This window comes from Neolamprologus brichardi, chromosome 12, assembly GCF_056152115.1.
Source record: "Neolamprologus brichardi isolate AB-2024 chromosome 12, ASM5615211v1, whole genome shotgun sequence".
NCBI lineage: Eukaryota > Metazoa > Chordata > Actinopteri > Cichliformes > Cichlidae > Neolamprologus > Neolamprologus brichardi.
Genome location: NC_142115.1, coordinates 21,004,140 through 21,020,640, shown reverse-complemented (window position 1 = coordinate 21,020,640; position 16,501 = coordinate 21,004,140). Strand labels below are relative to the sequence as shown.

General features: G+C 43.4%; 1 protein-coding gene across 1 annotated transcript in view; it reads left to right on the top strand.

The window, feature by feature from the left end:
• Positions 1–16,501, top strand: part of smtnb (smoothelin b) — a 48,572-nt gene that overhangs the window by 9,003 nt on the left and 23,068 nt on the right. Inside the window, 4 exon segments of the mRNA XM_006789678.3 lie at positions 9,395–9,552; positions 10,710–10,788; positions 10,875–10,953; positions 12,026–12,099. Coding sequence (XP_006789741.2) covers positions 9,395–9,552; positions 10,710–10,788; positions 10,875–10,953; positions 12,026–12,099 — 390 coding nt within the window.

The window sequence follows — 16,501 nt, the reverse complement described above, 5'->3', positions numbered from 1 at the left end:
TGTGCTGATTAATCCTTCAGCGTGTGGAGTTGTTTGCACTAATGTGAGACTAAATGAATACAGCACATTCGAGTCCAGATCTGTCTTCAGTGCATCATTACGGCCCTATAGGGCATTGTTGATTACTATACCACCCCCCACCCTCGTGGCCCCCGCGCATTCCTCTATGTGTCTGTTCTTTGTGGCTGCTACCTCTAGTGTAAAGGGGGACAGTGTTTTCCCAGGTCTGTCTATTGAAAACGTTTTAAGCTTTCCTACACGTGCAACTGCACTTGCTGCAAGCACGTTGGCACATGCACAGTTATCTCTCCCTCACTTACCTGTATAGTTCATAGACGCTCCCTCTTTTTCTTCATCACAGACAATGGAGGCTCAGAGCGCTCTGTAACACAATGACTTCTAACCTTGAGTTTGGTTTTCAGCTGAAAGGCAACTGAAACTGCCTCCTCTCCAGAACCAGGTGTCCTCTGCCTTGCAGGGCTTTCTGTTGCTATCCTGATTATATTTCCACCCATCTTTGTCTGTGTGTGTGGAGACCTACTGTATGCAGGCATTGTGAGGTAATTGATCCACTTGATCAATCATTAAATCTTGGAGTTTTGCCCTGAAGAAAACCAACAAGGGCATTATATGGTAATTAAAATTACTCTGAGCTTTACTCACCCTGACTTATCTGGGTTTTTTTTTGTTTGTTTGTTTGTTTGTTTGTTTGTCAGTAGCAGCCCAGCTTCCTCGGTGGCAGCTGCTAATCTATTTCAGCTTTTGCTTTAAGAAGCGTCCCGTGTTTCCTTATAAGGCCAAACTCACTTGTGGACTTGACACAGGACTGATCCAATCAGCTGCCTGGCTGCACTCAAACCTCAGTCTACTCTGGAAATTATTGCTCTAGGGCTCTGTTCATGCACAAAAACACAGGACCCCCTACCCCTCCTTTATATTCATGCACATGGGTGCACAACCACATACTTCAGACTTTTGTGTAAAACTGTACAACTCCTAGCTTTCAGTAAAAACAACAAAATGAGACGAGACCTGCACACACCCACTGAGAGTCAAAAGGTCACTTGGTCTGAGGGGTGTCAGACACTGGGCTTATGTTTTGGGTCATTATCTTGCTGTAGGATAAAACCTTCACCAACTAGGCGCATACCAGAGGGTGCTGCAGAATGCTGTGGTAGCCGTTTGGGTTCAGGGTGTTTCTCACTCTCAGTCACCGACCCTGGATCCAGACTATCACATTTCCTCCTCCTTGTTTGACAGTTGATGCCACACACTGTGGAACTATCGTTTTGCCTACTCGAAGGCGTACAAAGATCCTGCGTGACGAACCAAAGATTTCAAATTATGATTCATCAATCCATAATACCTTCTTCCAGTCTACAGTAGTCCAAGAGCAGTGTTCATGGCCCAGGCAAGCCTCTTTGTCTTATTCTGATGTCTTAGCAATGGCTTTCTTGTTGCAACTCATCCTCTCAAACCTGCAGCTTGAAGTCTTCTCTTCATACTTGAAACGGAGACTTGCTTACTATGAACACTATGAAGCTGTAGCCTATAACACAAGATAAAAGAGTCCATCCGGGCAAGAAGGATTGCCACTTGGAAAATGTATTTTAATTTCAGAGAAAATGTTCAAACAGAGGGAGACTGAGGACAGGCAGGATAATGAGAGGATGGAACAGGTGGGAACACAGCTGGGGGCTAATCTGACATAACAAGACAAAGGGGAAGCAAAATTGAATACATCGAATGCAGGACAAGGACTATCAAGATAAAACAGGAAGCATGAAAAATATGGAGAAGCAGACAAATACACATAAGCTTAACACTGAGAACAGGGGGGAGAAACAAACATGGGGACATTACTGACTGGAGAGACGGAGAGGGAACATGAAATACGGAAAGACAGGGAAGACACTGAGACAGAACCCTAAAGACTAAAAACTATACATAAGCACAAATCCCATACAGACAAAAAAAAAAAGAAAACGTGACTGACACTGGAAAATTAACACAACTCAAAAACATAAGAACCCTGGGTCACCAGAACCAGGACCATGACAGTTTGTCTACTAGGAAGCTGAAGGGTAGCTCTGTATTTTTGAAGAATTACAAACAAGATTTAGTTGATGCTTAAAGCTGGTTTATTTAATTAATTTGTATCCAATTTACCAGTGTAAACATGGTGTTTGAGGTCTGATTGAAGGATTGATGTGATGGTAAGGTGTCCGCTGCTCCACTTTGAATATTGGTATGAACTTGAAACAGTGATTACTTAGTGGATTTTCACCAAAATTGTGCCCATGTTCAAGACCATATTTGCTGGTTGTTGTTGTATAGTTTTTAAGGATTTTATTTAAAATTTTCACAAGAATTGCTAGTTCCCCTAGAGCAGGAGTCTCTATAACTCCAGTCCTCGAGAGCTACTATAATACACAGTAGCTCCTGAGGACTGGAGTTTGAGACCCCTGCCCTACAGTATTTGGCCACTCCAACAATCAGAGGATTCCCTGTGAGAAAGCATTTAGCGACAGTGGGGAGAAAAAACTCCCTTCAATAGGAAGAAATTTCCGGCAGAACCAGGCTCATGAAGGGACAGCCATCTGCTGCGACTGGTTGGGGTGGGGGGGGGAGTGAAAATATATATATATATATTTTTTTTTAAAAAAAGCCAAAGTGATAAATATTGGAACAACTTAATTATTTTTTTTGTTAAAATCTTAAGCTGTTGTTATCAGTTTTAAAGGAGTATTGGGTTTGAATTGTAGATAAGTGTTTGCAGTGGATTTCTGCTGTTGATTGACTTTTCCAACCGCTGCTTGTGGTTTTGTCACTTTTGTCTGGGGTCAAAGAAGCAATGCTGAAGACTTTTGTCTCCCTTTGCTTCTCATTTTAATGCAGGGGGAACTTTCAGGTCAGGGTCAAAAAAGGGATGCTTGAGAACCTCCAAGGGTTTGATGCGCTGGTTTGCATCCAAGGCCAACATCCGTTTAATCAGGCTGACCAATAAATCTGTTCCAATTTCAGGTCCTGTTCTAACTGTGATTACTTGTTTGAGGTCATCAAGATACTGCTGTGTTATATTTCGAGTATTGTTGGATTGGTATCCTGTCTCATACTGAAATTGTTCTTCTGTCTTAAATGTCCAGCGCTGTTCGCTGTGGTCGTTTTGGCCATGCCACAGTCTGAATTTTAAAACATTGTAATCCCAGGGTAGGGGCACCCCCATAGCAAGTTCCACAGCTACCAGCCCCAGAAACTTTGACTTTGACGGGAGACTCATGGCGGTTCACAACTATTATGTTTCCAGGTTTGAGGTCAGCATGCACTATTCCCAAAGAACTGAGGTGGTACAGAGCATTTGATATTTGATTTCATTTCATTCGATAATTTGTAAAATTGGCCTCAATTCTCTTATGGGGAGGCCCTGGTAATTCTGATCCTTTATGTAGTCCCACAGGTTTTGATCAATTTTGCCTGTTGCAAAATTTCAGGTTTGCTCTTGTTGATTTTAATAGCCACGTCCATATAATAAACTCCACAGGCATGAAACCGGAGAATTCTGTAGACTGGACATTGCTGGCGCTCACAGCGAAAGAATTTTGTCAATACGACTTGTAGTTTTCTCTTGGGAAGCATTTGTTTTGGGCTCACTTTTCTGTTTATCTAAACCAGTAGCAGACGGGCACATGTCTGTGTCTGTGTGTCTGGTGCCACTGGCTGGAGTTGCTATAGCAACCAGGCTCACACCTGCCTGCTTAATGAGCTCTGTTTGTCACTCTGCCGAGATTCATCTTAAAACTGCTGCTGTGTCCACAGTGTTTGCTCTACAGCCATCATTTTACCCTCAAAACGTAGCCATCATTATTCTCTTTCCAAAAGTGTGTCTTCCAAAGCTCAGAGATGTAAACTTTTTGAACTGTGTGGATCCAATTAGAGGGATCACATTTCAGTCATTCAGAATGAATATGAACTTTTAATATTCATTCAGAGGTTTTCTGACTCTGAATTTTCCTTTCTCATTACTCAGCTTTTTCTAATTTACATTTTAAAACATGTTGAGCTACTTTTCAACAACTTCTGTGTGAATGTCAGCTTTCAACAGTTCTGCACTTTTGTTTTCAGGTGAGAAATTCTGTATTTTTTAGCTCATTCAACATTTTTTAACTTAAAATTCAGCAGATATGTCATTTCAGCTCAAGACATTCAGCTATCAGCATTCACACTGCAGTTTCTTCAGAAAATGCATTTTTGTGATATTGTTCACACTAAATTTGACCCCTATTAATTTGTTATGAGTCAGTCAAAGAAAATGTTGGTTTTGGAGAATTTCTAATTATAAAATTTTTGGTTTGTTTATTTACTGTATTTGGTTTTTCGTTTGCATGCCATGTCAAGCTTTTCCGTATATATTATTTATTATTATTTTAGATTCTCCTTCAGCTTCATATATTCTTATTTATACAAGCAGTGTGTTTATGCATGTGTGTGTGTGAATGATGTGGTTCACACAACAAGCTACAATGTTTGATCCAACTTTTGTGAACCTCTTCTCACAGCGTTGTTCAACAGTAATGCAGTTTTTACAGCTAACTTTTATACTTGTAATACCTGAGTTTAGTGTTGTAAAGTACATGCAAACCTCTTATATATTTAAATATATACAGCTGTAGAAGAAATCATATTTTTTTGACAAACACAGGCAAATTAAAAATGTAAAATTAAAAAAAAACAAAACATTTTCAGCACGCAATGTTTCATCCTCCCATCAAGGCTCCTGTGTGTTACCATTCAACCCAGTGCACAAAGACGTCTGAAAGCCAGAGCTTTCATATAATAAGTGGTCTATTTGTTAAAGATGCTCAGACATTCAGAGGCTGTGTACTGCTCTGCGTTATTACCAAAAAATGATCTAACGCTGGGAAAAGAATAGAGGTTGACACATCATTTGTACATTAATCCTGTCTAAGCACTGCATGTTTTCACATGTTTCACAATGTCAAAATGTAGTCCTGAAAATACCAGCGGTCATGGGAACTACTACAAAGGCAGTTTTGAGTACTTTGGCAGGCTTTGATTTGTCTGTGGATTTGATTTTTGTCAAGTCGCCTTGGAGGTCTTGTGGGTCCATGATTGACAGGCTACAGCTACGGTGAAAAGACTCCAGCACATTAAATGTAGGACAAAGATTAACCTGTTTTTGTGTGGGACTATGCTAGGAGTTCATTTTGACATATCTAACAAACCTATCTAATATGTTTGGCATTTGAATGTAACACTCTCAGTTAATAAACAGTATAAGTAAGTATATATAAGTATAAGTATAAGCAAAAACAGAAGATGAAGGGGGTTTTTTTGCTAATTTTTAAAAAAGTTTTACATATTAAAACTGATGTCACTAGACAAGATGTCACAAGCTACTCTGTCTGGTAACATCTTCAGGTTTTAGAAAAGTTCCACAGAGGGCAGTTTTTATGATGGAGTTGATACCAATATTGTGACTACCTTAAATCCCCTCCTTGTTTAACCACATCTGGTGCAGTTTCTATATCGGGCACAATAAATTAAATTGGCCTCCCGAAACATAGTCCTATTGAAACCTGTGTCTCTCATGTGTACCAGATGACTTCCTGTCCTCAGGAGCATGTCGTCAGCTGGTTGGGATTACTGGTAAACCGTAGGAGCTCTCTAATTGGCTGTGATTGATTGAGCTGCTTCAGTCGGATGTCTTTTGGAGGTTTGAGGTTTTGACTCCATAGAAAGCTGCTGCTTGGCAGGAAGTGACTCAAAGCACCCTTCAAGTGCAGGTTTTTACCAACTCCCTTGTGAAGCAACTTTCTTTTGTCATTCTCCTCCTCTCTCCTTGTTTCCTCACAAATATCATGGTGTAATGTCTCTAATACCTGTCTCCCAGCAAGGATTGTTCTCTCATCACCCTCTCATATCCACCTCCTTCCTCCTGGATCTCACCGGCTGAGTCAGGTGAGGCTGACAGGTGTGGCGGCAGCTTCCTTGAAGGTCTGTCAGCACAGCAGACCAGACTGCAGCATGACTGTCTGCAGTCATTAAAGGTGCTGATATCTGGCGCTGACGTCTCAGTGACTGCATCATTTTCTGTAAAAACGTACTCCGCGTGTGTGACGACGTCGTCATGTGTGATTTCTGAGTCATGCGTCTTGTTAGAGGCACGAGCAGCGCTCTACGAAACGTTTTCTGTCTGGGTGTAACGGCCTCTTTCTGGGTCACTGTGTCGCTGTTTGGAGCCACAGTGACAGTTGGTGAGCCAGAGGTTTGTGGTCTGGTTTGAAAAATGCCTGCAGGGACGGTCACTGGTGTGAGATGCTGTCAGCGTGTAACCAGAGGGATATTTTTCCCCTTCTCCGCTCTCATGACACAGCTCACTCTTTGTCAAGGCCGCTGTCACGAGGCGCCAACTGGACTCTGTTACTACCCAAGCGCATGTTTCCGTCTCTGCTTCTTTGACCGTTATTCTGTTTTGTTTGGCAGGCATCCAGGTGTAAGGTGTGTTTTATTAGTCTGGGTTAAGCCCGCTCATTTCTTTCCTGTGCGAGGAAGTGCAGATATGTAAAGGGAGAAAGTGGGTTACAGTCTTTGGCGGCACTGGCCACTGACCAATCAACAGACAGATGGCTGCTGATTGGTCCGTTTAAACCCCATGTACATGTTAGACGTTACTATTTGAAGTTGTTTTTAGAGCAGGTCAAGTCGAAGTGCTCGAGTCTGCTCTTAATGACTTTAATTCCTCCATTTATGTCACATGCTCTGATTCTCTCCACACTGTTTAATCATTTCTCATGAATTTTGTTTTAAGTTTAAGCTGAATTGGAGCCTGCTAGAGAATGCTAGGCACACATTACTGTCTTTGAATTGAGGGTTGAAGCTGTGCTGCTCTATGTCATGAATAAATAAATTAGTTAGCCCTGATACTTGGTGAAAAGAGTACTGGCTGTACCATCACATCCTGACACTTGCTCAGTGCAGAGCCCGGCAGCGTGGTAAGGGATGACTCGAGGGAGAGTGTTTGAGTTAGTGTAACACGGGTGTGTGAAGGACACACTGGCCAGTGATGAGCGAATGTGATCTCATTTTCCTGCTTCACAATCAGAAACCAGCCATTGTCTCTCCAGGTCATAGTTTCTCTGCGCTGGGCTAGAAACAAACCCAGTGCCTGATTGCTGTATTTCACTGCCTTCTTTTTCTCTTGTGAGTCAGTAGGAATGTGAGGAATGACCTTTGCGAGGACTGACTGTTTCCCACCCAGCTCTCATCTGCCCATTTTTAGTCATGCACAGGTCTAGTTTCTCCTTCGTTTTTCTTTGTCATCCTAACGCTCCATTTCTTTACTCTAACCTATTATCCACCTCCTGCTTTCTCATATCCTTTCTTTCCAGCTGTTTATGAGCACTTTCTCTTCTTACCCATTCTTTTCAGTCAGCTCAGCACATTGAATTTCCACAAATTGCAGCATAAAGAAAGAGCCCCTGTGAGCTGGAGTAGCTTGGGCTGCATATTTTGTGAAACCTCAAAAACCACTGGACCTCTTCATCTCTTGTGAGAAGTGCCTCCTCCTCCTCTTCCTCCCGTGAGCCTAGGAGTGGGGCTACATCAACCCCCTTTTTCAAGCCATCAGCATGTGGGGCTTAGCTTAACAACCACATCCAGCTCCCTTCAGAAGAAGGCAGTTGGCACACACAAGTTTGAGTCACAACACTGCAGGTTTTAACCGGTGCAGCGGGAAACCTTAAAGTGTGTGAGCATGAGATTCATAAGAAAAGCCTGCCAGAGGAGCTGTTCCTCTCTGCGTGTGTTGACAGGTTCCTGCTGTTGTGTTGTTTTTTTTGTTTTAAAAAGAGAGATTTATCTCCCGTTTGACAGGAGAGGGCTCTCTCTACCCTGCACTCACGGCTGTTGCTGACACGAAGGCGCCTGTCTTGTTGAAGTGGTGTTTCTGTCTGCAGGTGTGCTTTTATACACACTTGAACACCTTAATTAGTCCTCTTTGGCTCGAGGAAAAGATGTGCCTTTTAACTAACAGCCACTCAGAGTGATGAAATGGCTCACTCAGTGTTTTAAGAGGGCCATTCAACTTTTCTGGGTCCCGCTGCAGTCTGGCTGCCATTCAGCGAGACTGGGTAAGACACCACAGTAGTGTGTTGACCCGGGGAGACAAACACACTTCTCATCCTTAGTGCTGAGCACTAGCTGTTGCCAGGCCAATTTCTAATCCTGCGCTCTGTCTCGTCACATTAGTGAACTCTGATCACTTGTCATTGCAAATCTCTAAAGCCCCCATCACCCTACTGACCCTATAACTCTTTACTACATGTTCGAAAGTAAGCCAGCAGTGCATGGATGGGAACTTCTACTCTATTTGAACTCTCAAAATGTCTTTTTTCTTGTTGAAAAAAACCCCACACTGAAGTCAGGGTTCAGTATTTTGCCAAAGGACAACTAGAATAACTAGAGGAGCCAGGGATCGAACAAACAACCTTCTGATTAGTAGATAACCCACTCCACTTCCTGAGCCACAGTACACAGTACGCTCTCAGCCCTACCAGGAATACATCCATGACCTTTGTCACCACAAACTATAGTCTGACCAAGCCATGAGATCGGTGGGAAAGCTAATTATACTACTGAGTACACGCACATACTTGGAGCTGGAGTTCAATGATTCCAGATTTGTATTTTTTCAAACAGCTGAAGGTTGCGTGAAAAGCTTATCCTACATGCCAGCCATGCCTGCATGAGCAAATGATAACGATGATAACGGTGTCATCCAAAGTTATCTGCAATGCATGGAAAAAATCCCAAATCTCTCCAACTAATTCTCTAGCTCTTCCAACACACTCCTCAACACCATTTACACCATTTATTATCCTAATCGCAGTCACACCTAATCGCAATTAGGCTCACATAATTAAAAATCGCTGAGTCCCAAACTTTATTGGATACGCTGTCTCTCGTGGGTGTGTGTGTGTGAGAGAGCTGGGATTAATTACAGAGACCAAAAGTAACAACATATTGTAACTATAATGTAATTACCGAATTTAGTACGATAACGTCACATTACTGCATTACTGGTGAAATAAAATGTGATCGCAGTAATGTGTTACTTTTACGTGTTACGCTCAGTGCTGCTCGCCACCTTGTACTTACACTGTCAGCAGGTCTGTGACTCTTTATCTGCAGACTCTCATGTAACTGTGTGGCCATTTCATGAAATGTGAGCAAGCCTCTGCGCTGTATTTACTTGTGAATACGTGCAGATATGCAAACGTAAGACTAAACTTTGCAAGCCAAATGTTTGCCGTTCTGTGCAGCCTCCATCCTTCATGCACTTTATTCTGTTTGTCTTTCATTATGGTGTCTGCAGCTGGATGGAACTGTGGATCTGGATGAGAGGCGCCGCATCCGTTCAGCCATCCGGGAGCTGAGGAGGAGGGAGATTGAGGACATGGAGGCAGCTCTGGCTAGCAAGAGATTTCGACCCACACGCCTCAATCAGCAGGAGGACAAGGAGAACCAGCACAGGTGAAGCTGCACACACAGCCACACAGATGTCTGTGCTGATGACAGTTTACTAGGCCAGGTGAACTGGAAATGCTGAAAATCTTCAACTCCACTGGGAAAGCTCTGGAAAAGTCAAGTTAGCAAATCACAGGAGAGAGAAAACTGCAACAGTAAAATTTCCCATCCCTAAAATTTCCACCTAGTGTGGCTGTTTTACAATAAATACTTTCACTTTCAAATATGCCACACGGTCATGTGTCACATTAACGTAGATCAGCTATCGCAGTCTGTTTGATTATTTACCTTTCAGAGACTTTCCAGCACCTGTCGTCCAGCTAAGCAGCGTGGATTAATGGGTTACTTATTTGAATCACTTTATGTTGCCACAATCCCATCATCTGTTCTGGAGTAAAGGGAAGAAATGACATTATTGGATAAGAAGCAGACGCACAGAATCAGCCGCCACTCTCCTCCTCCATCGCTGAATCCTAATATAAGAGTGGTGACGGGGCCCTGATTGTTTCCATTCAGTGCTGCTCTCGAATGACTTGCGTTACAATAACACAGGAGGTGCCTCAGTGAAGCTGCTAAAAAAAAGCATGCTTTTGCACATGCATGCACGTATTCATATGCCAGGACACAGAAACCCATCTGAAAGTGGGATAGAAATGTGGTAGGAGGAAAGGCCATTGTCCCGTGCCTCTCAGTGGTGGAATGTGAAGTATTCCACTCCGGCATTGCTGCGCATCTTTTTAATGCCAAAGAGCGGAGAGAAGCGAGGATAATGAGTATGTGAGTAATAGAAACCACCATAAAAGCAAGGAGTGAAATGGAGAATATGAGGCTGAAAAAGGGAAAATAAATGCAGCTTTTTTTTTAGGGGGGTGGGGGGGTGGGGGGTGTCATTGGCTGTCAAATCTGTCATGTCGTAATATCACTTCTTCCATGCTCGATTTGGGAGTGTTCCCTCTGGGTTTTCTCTCTGCCAAGAAAACTGTCCTTTATCTTTCAAATTACCTTCAGCTGCCTGTAATATATGGGCAGAAGCTTCAGATTAGAGTCAGAGGAGCCAAAGTTTTACAGTCTGATATTTTAAACTATTAGGCTTTCCAGTTTGTTTCATGGTGAGTGGGGACTAGTTGAAGATCCATTAAAATGTCTTTGCGTTTCTTTCTCAGGTCAGAATCCAACGAGAACTTGGATGGGCTGAAACAGAAACTGCAATCAATCCGGGACATCGACGAGCTTCAGCAAATGGTGAATATCGTATCGTAATATCAGTAATGCTAACGTCTCACATCACTTTGTAGTTTCACTGAGCTTTTGCATGTGTTTGCTCATAGCTCAACGCAGCCAGCGAGTTCAAGGAGAGGAGAATGATCCGAGCGGCCATTCGGCAAATTCAAGAGGAGCAGCAGCAGGGTTAGTAGGATCCAGTAGCACTTGTCTGACGGAGCGGAATCAGAAACATCTTGTCTTATAGTGACAAATCAAATTAGGGTGTTGTAGTTTTCATGCCATAGTGGCATCTCAAACAGTTTAACCAAGCTATAATTTGCACCAGTGTAATTAGAGAGAAATGCACCAGAGGGAAATATGTCAGAATTTCAAGTCTTCAGATGTTTGCGGTTTGTTGCAAAAGATGTAAATTGGTTTGATGAGGATGCAGAGAGGAAGAAATTCCAGAGATGGACTAATTATTGCTCATCTACAGATGAAAATTATTACATTGTTATGTTATTGTTATATATTTATTATGAAATAATCCCTGGTTATCTCATACTGGGCCTTGGTGCAACAATAGACAGGGAGAACATGCAAACACATGCACATAGAAAGACCCCGGCCAGATGGTGGATTTGAACCCAGGACCTTCTTGCTGTGAGGCAACGGCACTAACTAGGCTGAAAAACTGCCTAAAATCAAGCCGTTTGCGTAGTCTCATGCATGCGCTTTTGGCTTAGAGTTATCTTGCACATTAACTGATTCCATGTGCTACAGCATCCATCATTGTAGCACATGGACATCAATACTTCAAGAGCCATCCAGGCACCATGTGCACATCCAGAAGAGGGTGCTAGAATTAAAGGTAAAGAAATGAACTTAGCTGTTCATTGTGGAACGTGAAAGTAAAAGTAAGTTGGCCTTATCATTGTCTTGGCCATAAAGTATGTTCACGTGTGAGCGCTCAGTGCCATAGTTACTAGGGCAGATCCACCTACGATGCTGGGTCAGATAGGGGATTCCTGTCATGCCTAAGTGCTGTCTGGCCCATGTGAACATTGAACTGCACGTAGGAGGCTGTATGTGCAGGGTGATACACGCACACAAAAAAGCAACCCATTTTCAATTTAACTTGTGTCCCCCTGTGTTTCCTCTTCTTTTAAAATCACACATGACCAGAATGTTAACATGAGATGAGATTATAAGAAGGTATCTACTTTGCTCTAAATATTCCTGTACTGTAATTCTATTGTGTGCCCATGTTTTTTAGTGGTCGTGGAGAGGGGGAAGACTTCTGGCTTGGAGCCTGAAGGTGTGCAGTCCCACAGCAGCATGGGAACTGGGGTGAGTACTGCAGAGTTACTGGAGTGGGAAGAGGAACGATTAAATGTCACAGCGCTGTGCTGGTGCAGTCCTGACATCTCACTTATATTTGACGGGTAAACCGTCTGGTGTCAGCTTCCATTTACAAAAATCATCTAAGCATGGGGCCGTTTGCGGGTGTCACGTTCTGTTGCATGGCAGCAGTGACCACCGAGGTTTCTCTGCTGCCGCAGTGAAGAAAACAACAAAAACAACAACAAACAGCGAGACTTGAGTCACTTACCGGAGCGGGAATATAGCTGCACACAAAACAAAAAAACACATGCCTGAGCCGCCACAGAGGGAGGAATGTGTTTGTCACATATTCCTATTCAGGTTCGACCAAACCGAGGAAAATGATAAAATGCGCTTTGACTTTGGTGTGAGGGCGGAAAATTGCTTTTGACAGGGAGAGTCTCCCAGCTGCTGTCATTTCACACACATGTAACTGAAAAGCCTGTCTCATTTTTGAAGAAAAAAAAGTTTTAAAGTATGGATTTCTTAAGATTTCTGTTACATCTACTTTTAGCTGGAGTATTCGGCCTTGTCTCAGAGGTCCCTCACAGCTGGCGCGCCCTCTTGTGGCTGAGCAGCGGAGCCTTACAGGAGGAGACATTAGATTATCTGCTGTCGGTGATCAGTTTCTTGATAAAAGCTCTGTTTCAAGTGGATAGGATTTCTATAGGGAAAATTCCTTTTGTATGCAGCCACTGCTCTTAAGACTAAGTCCCTGAGTGATGAGACCACCTCCCATATCTGTGCTTTTAAAGAGGGGAAAAATACAATCGCTCACCTTATCAGAGTTCTGGTGTTTCATTTAAAAGCACTTGTTTTTCCCACCACAGAGATGCAAAGGGGGAGAAATGAAAGGCTTTTAGTATCAGTCCCATTGTCTGCTGGAGCCTGTGCTTTGCTTGCATTCCTGTGTGTGTGTGTGTGTTCTCCTCAGCTAGGAAGTGATGATGGCATGTTGGCGTAACAGGATGCCCTATCACTCAAGCCTATTTTACCTCGCTTCCTTCAAGACAGCTGAACAGTACGTTGGTGAAATTGTGAGGATGGACGAGGAGGGGGAGTGGGAAAATGCGGAGGTCGGGGGTTGAATTCGGAAGGATGGACAGACAGACGGCCCACCAGCTGTGCCCCGGCAGTCTTAAAAGTCTGTACTGAAATGGGGATGTGGGCCAAAAAAAACATCAGCCAGCAGCAGCAGCAGGGCTCCTTCCAGTCACATCACAGCGTCGGATCTCTTTGAGCCTCTTACAATTGTCCCGTTGAAGATGGTGGTCTTAGATAGGCCTGAAAAGCAGCACGCAGGCACAAGCGGCATGCAGTATGTGTATGTGAGCCCGGACTCAAGAAGTTGCCTGTATACAAAATGATGAATGAAGGTGTTTAATTAGTAGGTTAATACGGCTGTTTGTCTGTATTTATGCTAGATTCCGATCCCATTTAGAATTTAATGTTTCTAATGCTCACATGCGCGGGTAGCTGAGGTACACTTAAAGTTTCCTTTTGCCCATTTTCTAGTAACCACGTGGAAACTTTAATTATATGTATGTAGCAGAAAAAAATGTCAGTACACAGAAAGGGTCCTTTTGATTATTGCAACACATAAAGGCACAAAATATTTAAATTGTGTTTTTGTTTTTTTTGAAGAGCACAACTCCCCAAAAAAGAAGTCAAAACAAGAGCAGAGTGTGTCAGAAGTTAATGTGTCAACCAGGCAACCCATTAACCTGTAAAAGTGTCCGTGAGTGTGAGTGTGGTGGGGGTCAGATCTCTCTGGAGACAGAATGGGAGGGAGGGGAAGTCAAGGGAGTGGCTTCTTGGTATTATATGTGTGTGTGTGTGTGTGGTGTTTGTGGTGGTGTAAATGTTTGTGCGTGGGTGTGTATGATGTGGCTGCGGGAGCAGAGCGTCAGAATAGCGGACGTCCTGACTCCAAGAGGGTTGCTGTTGATAGAGAGGGAGAGAGAGAAAGAGGGAGAGGCAGTCAGTCGCGTGAAGAGAAGGTAAATGTCACTCTGATTTTATCGCAGGCTAAACACGCCTCTCATTTTCTTAACCTTTGTTTTTTTTTGTTTTTTTTTTTTCCTTGTCCTGAAAAGGCATGTAAATATCTTTCCTCGTCAGTCTGTGCTCATTTCTTTCTGAGCGGAGAATGGGATGTGCCTGCCTCTGTGTTTACATTTCAGGTATGTGTACTTAATGGTTTATTGCTCACTTAGATCGCTCGGTGCGCATTTTAGCCAACAGGTAGACTAACTACAGCTGGAACCTTTCACGTTTTGCATGAAGATCCATTCAAATAGTCAAAGTGTTGTTTAACAAGTTTAACAGAAACTGTAATATTTAATGCTGGATTTTAAAATGGATTTATTAAACTAAACTTTGAAAGTTTGCAGGTTCGCTTACTATTTGGCGTGTTGGGGAAAGAGTTCAGTCAGGCTGCTTGTTGGGTTGTTGTTTAATCATAAAATTGCTACAATAAGGAACCTTAGTTGTCAAAAACAAGCCCCAGTATGTGCAATAGAGAGGGTTTAGCAGACTTCTTAGAGATGAATTGTGAAAGCGTCCTGTAGGAGGAAAAGTCTAAAAAAGACCAGAAGGAAAGCTTAGACTGGCATGTGCTGATCTGCAGTAAGTAAAAATGGGAATGAGACTCTGGTCTGACGACTTCTGCGGGTTTCCTCACTCCAGACTGAGTGTATATGTGATGCAGAGAGGATTCCTGCTTCATTCTAGATATTGTATTTCATTTGTTGGAGGTTAGCCGAGCGTGTGGTTCCTCAGGCTGCCGTAATGGAAAGTGAGCCGCCAGGTTCCTTCTTCTTTTCTTCTTCTTCTTCCACGTAGCGGCATGGAAGACCCTCAAATGGGTCTGACCTCACCGGTGGAGTGATGGATTTCACTTCCACGGAAAACTGGAAGTTAAACCCCGTCATTTAATCCAACTATGGATTAAAACCCGGCGTGTTAATCCATAGTTGAGCTCACGTGTGTGAGCTGGTTGGTAAAAGAGGTGCTTGTGTCTCATTCTGAGCTCTCATTGTTGTTTTTTTGTGGAGTTCAGGGTTCAGAGGAGTCCAGATGGCCCACGCCTCGCTGCGGTCACGGGAGAGGACAGTTGTTTTTGTGTTTACGAGGTTGAGATTTTGCAATTATAGTCTGACACAAACAGGCGCTTGAGGCCGCATGGGACGATTGGCTGGAGCGACAGGGTGTCGGTGTTGGTTCCCCTCTGTCAGGTCCCAGCCATCAGGGCCAGAGCGAAGCCGCTAATGACAGCATGGCGGCTGGCAGCAGGTCCTGTACTCTGGTCTCGATCTCTATTTCCACTTTATCTTCCCCTTTTTTTTCACTCAGCCTCGCTGTCTGTGAGAAATATGTTCCCTGTGGTTTAGTGGGAGTTTTAAATGACGGCTGTCTGTCTGAGTCCCGGTAGGAGCAGCAGAGGGTGACGGGGGTGAGCACGTGAGGGAAGGCTTGTTCTCTTTAATTGTGTTTGTTGCTCGAACACAATTATCTCCCCCTGCGACTCTTTGATTGGGTGACTGCACTCAGGATGCGAGCATCCTCTCGCCTCAGTGCACCGTAGTGCCTTCATTACAGGAGACTGTTTGTGCCCTGCAAAACCATCAGATGCTTTAATGACTCATTATAGGAGCATTCTGCTACGTTTCTGTGGCTTGCCGCAGTGTATAGGTGACATTTATTGTTGTCTAGAAAAGCTCAGAAAACCTTTTTTTCGAGCCCCTGAGTCTGTGCTCTGCTTTTAGCTCCATATGGAAACCTGGAAAAAGTGACATCAGGGCACCTGCTACGTAGATTTACACTGTTATAATATCACATTTAGGAGTTCAACTCCCCTTTTGGCTTATTTTAGCAACAAAATGTAATCATGTGTCCCAACCCGAGCTGTGCATTTTCCACATTCAATTTTGCCTGCGTTTCATCACATTTTCTCCTCTGCTATCAAGCCACTATCTCCTGTGATCTGCTCAAGGAGGGGAAGGTCACAGTCAAGAGAGCATAAAGCTGTCGGGTTTCTTTCTTGCCTCTTGCTTGTGTTTGACTTGGAGCAGGCTTTGTGGTTGGTCCTCTGTCTGCACGGATCACACATTGCACTGATTAAATTCCATTTAAAACACCAAAGGTGTGATTTGTAGGATTTTCACTCTGCTTCTGCTGTTAACAACCAGGCCAGCCTTTTGTCTTGAATAACATAATTTACACATGGGGAACTGTTTGCGGTGCGATTGTGCGGTTGGGTGTGTGCACTTTCTTTCCGAGCCTGAGAGATAGTGAATGTGTTTAAGGAGCGTTTGGCAGTAATAGTAGGCTGTAAATCTGCTTTAAGTATTATATTTTCATGTATTGT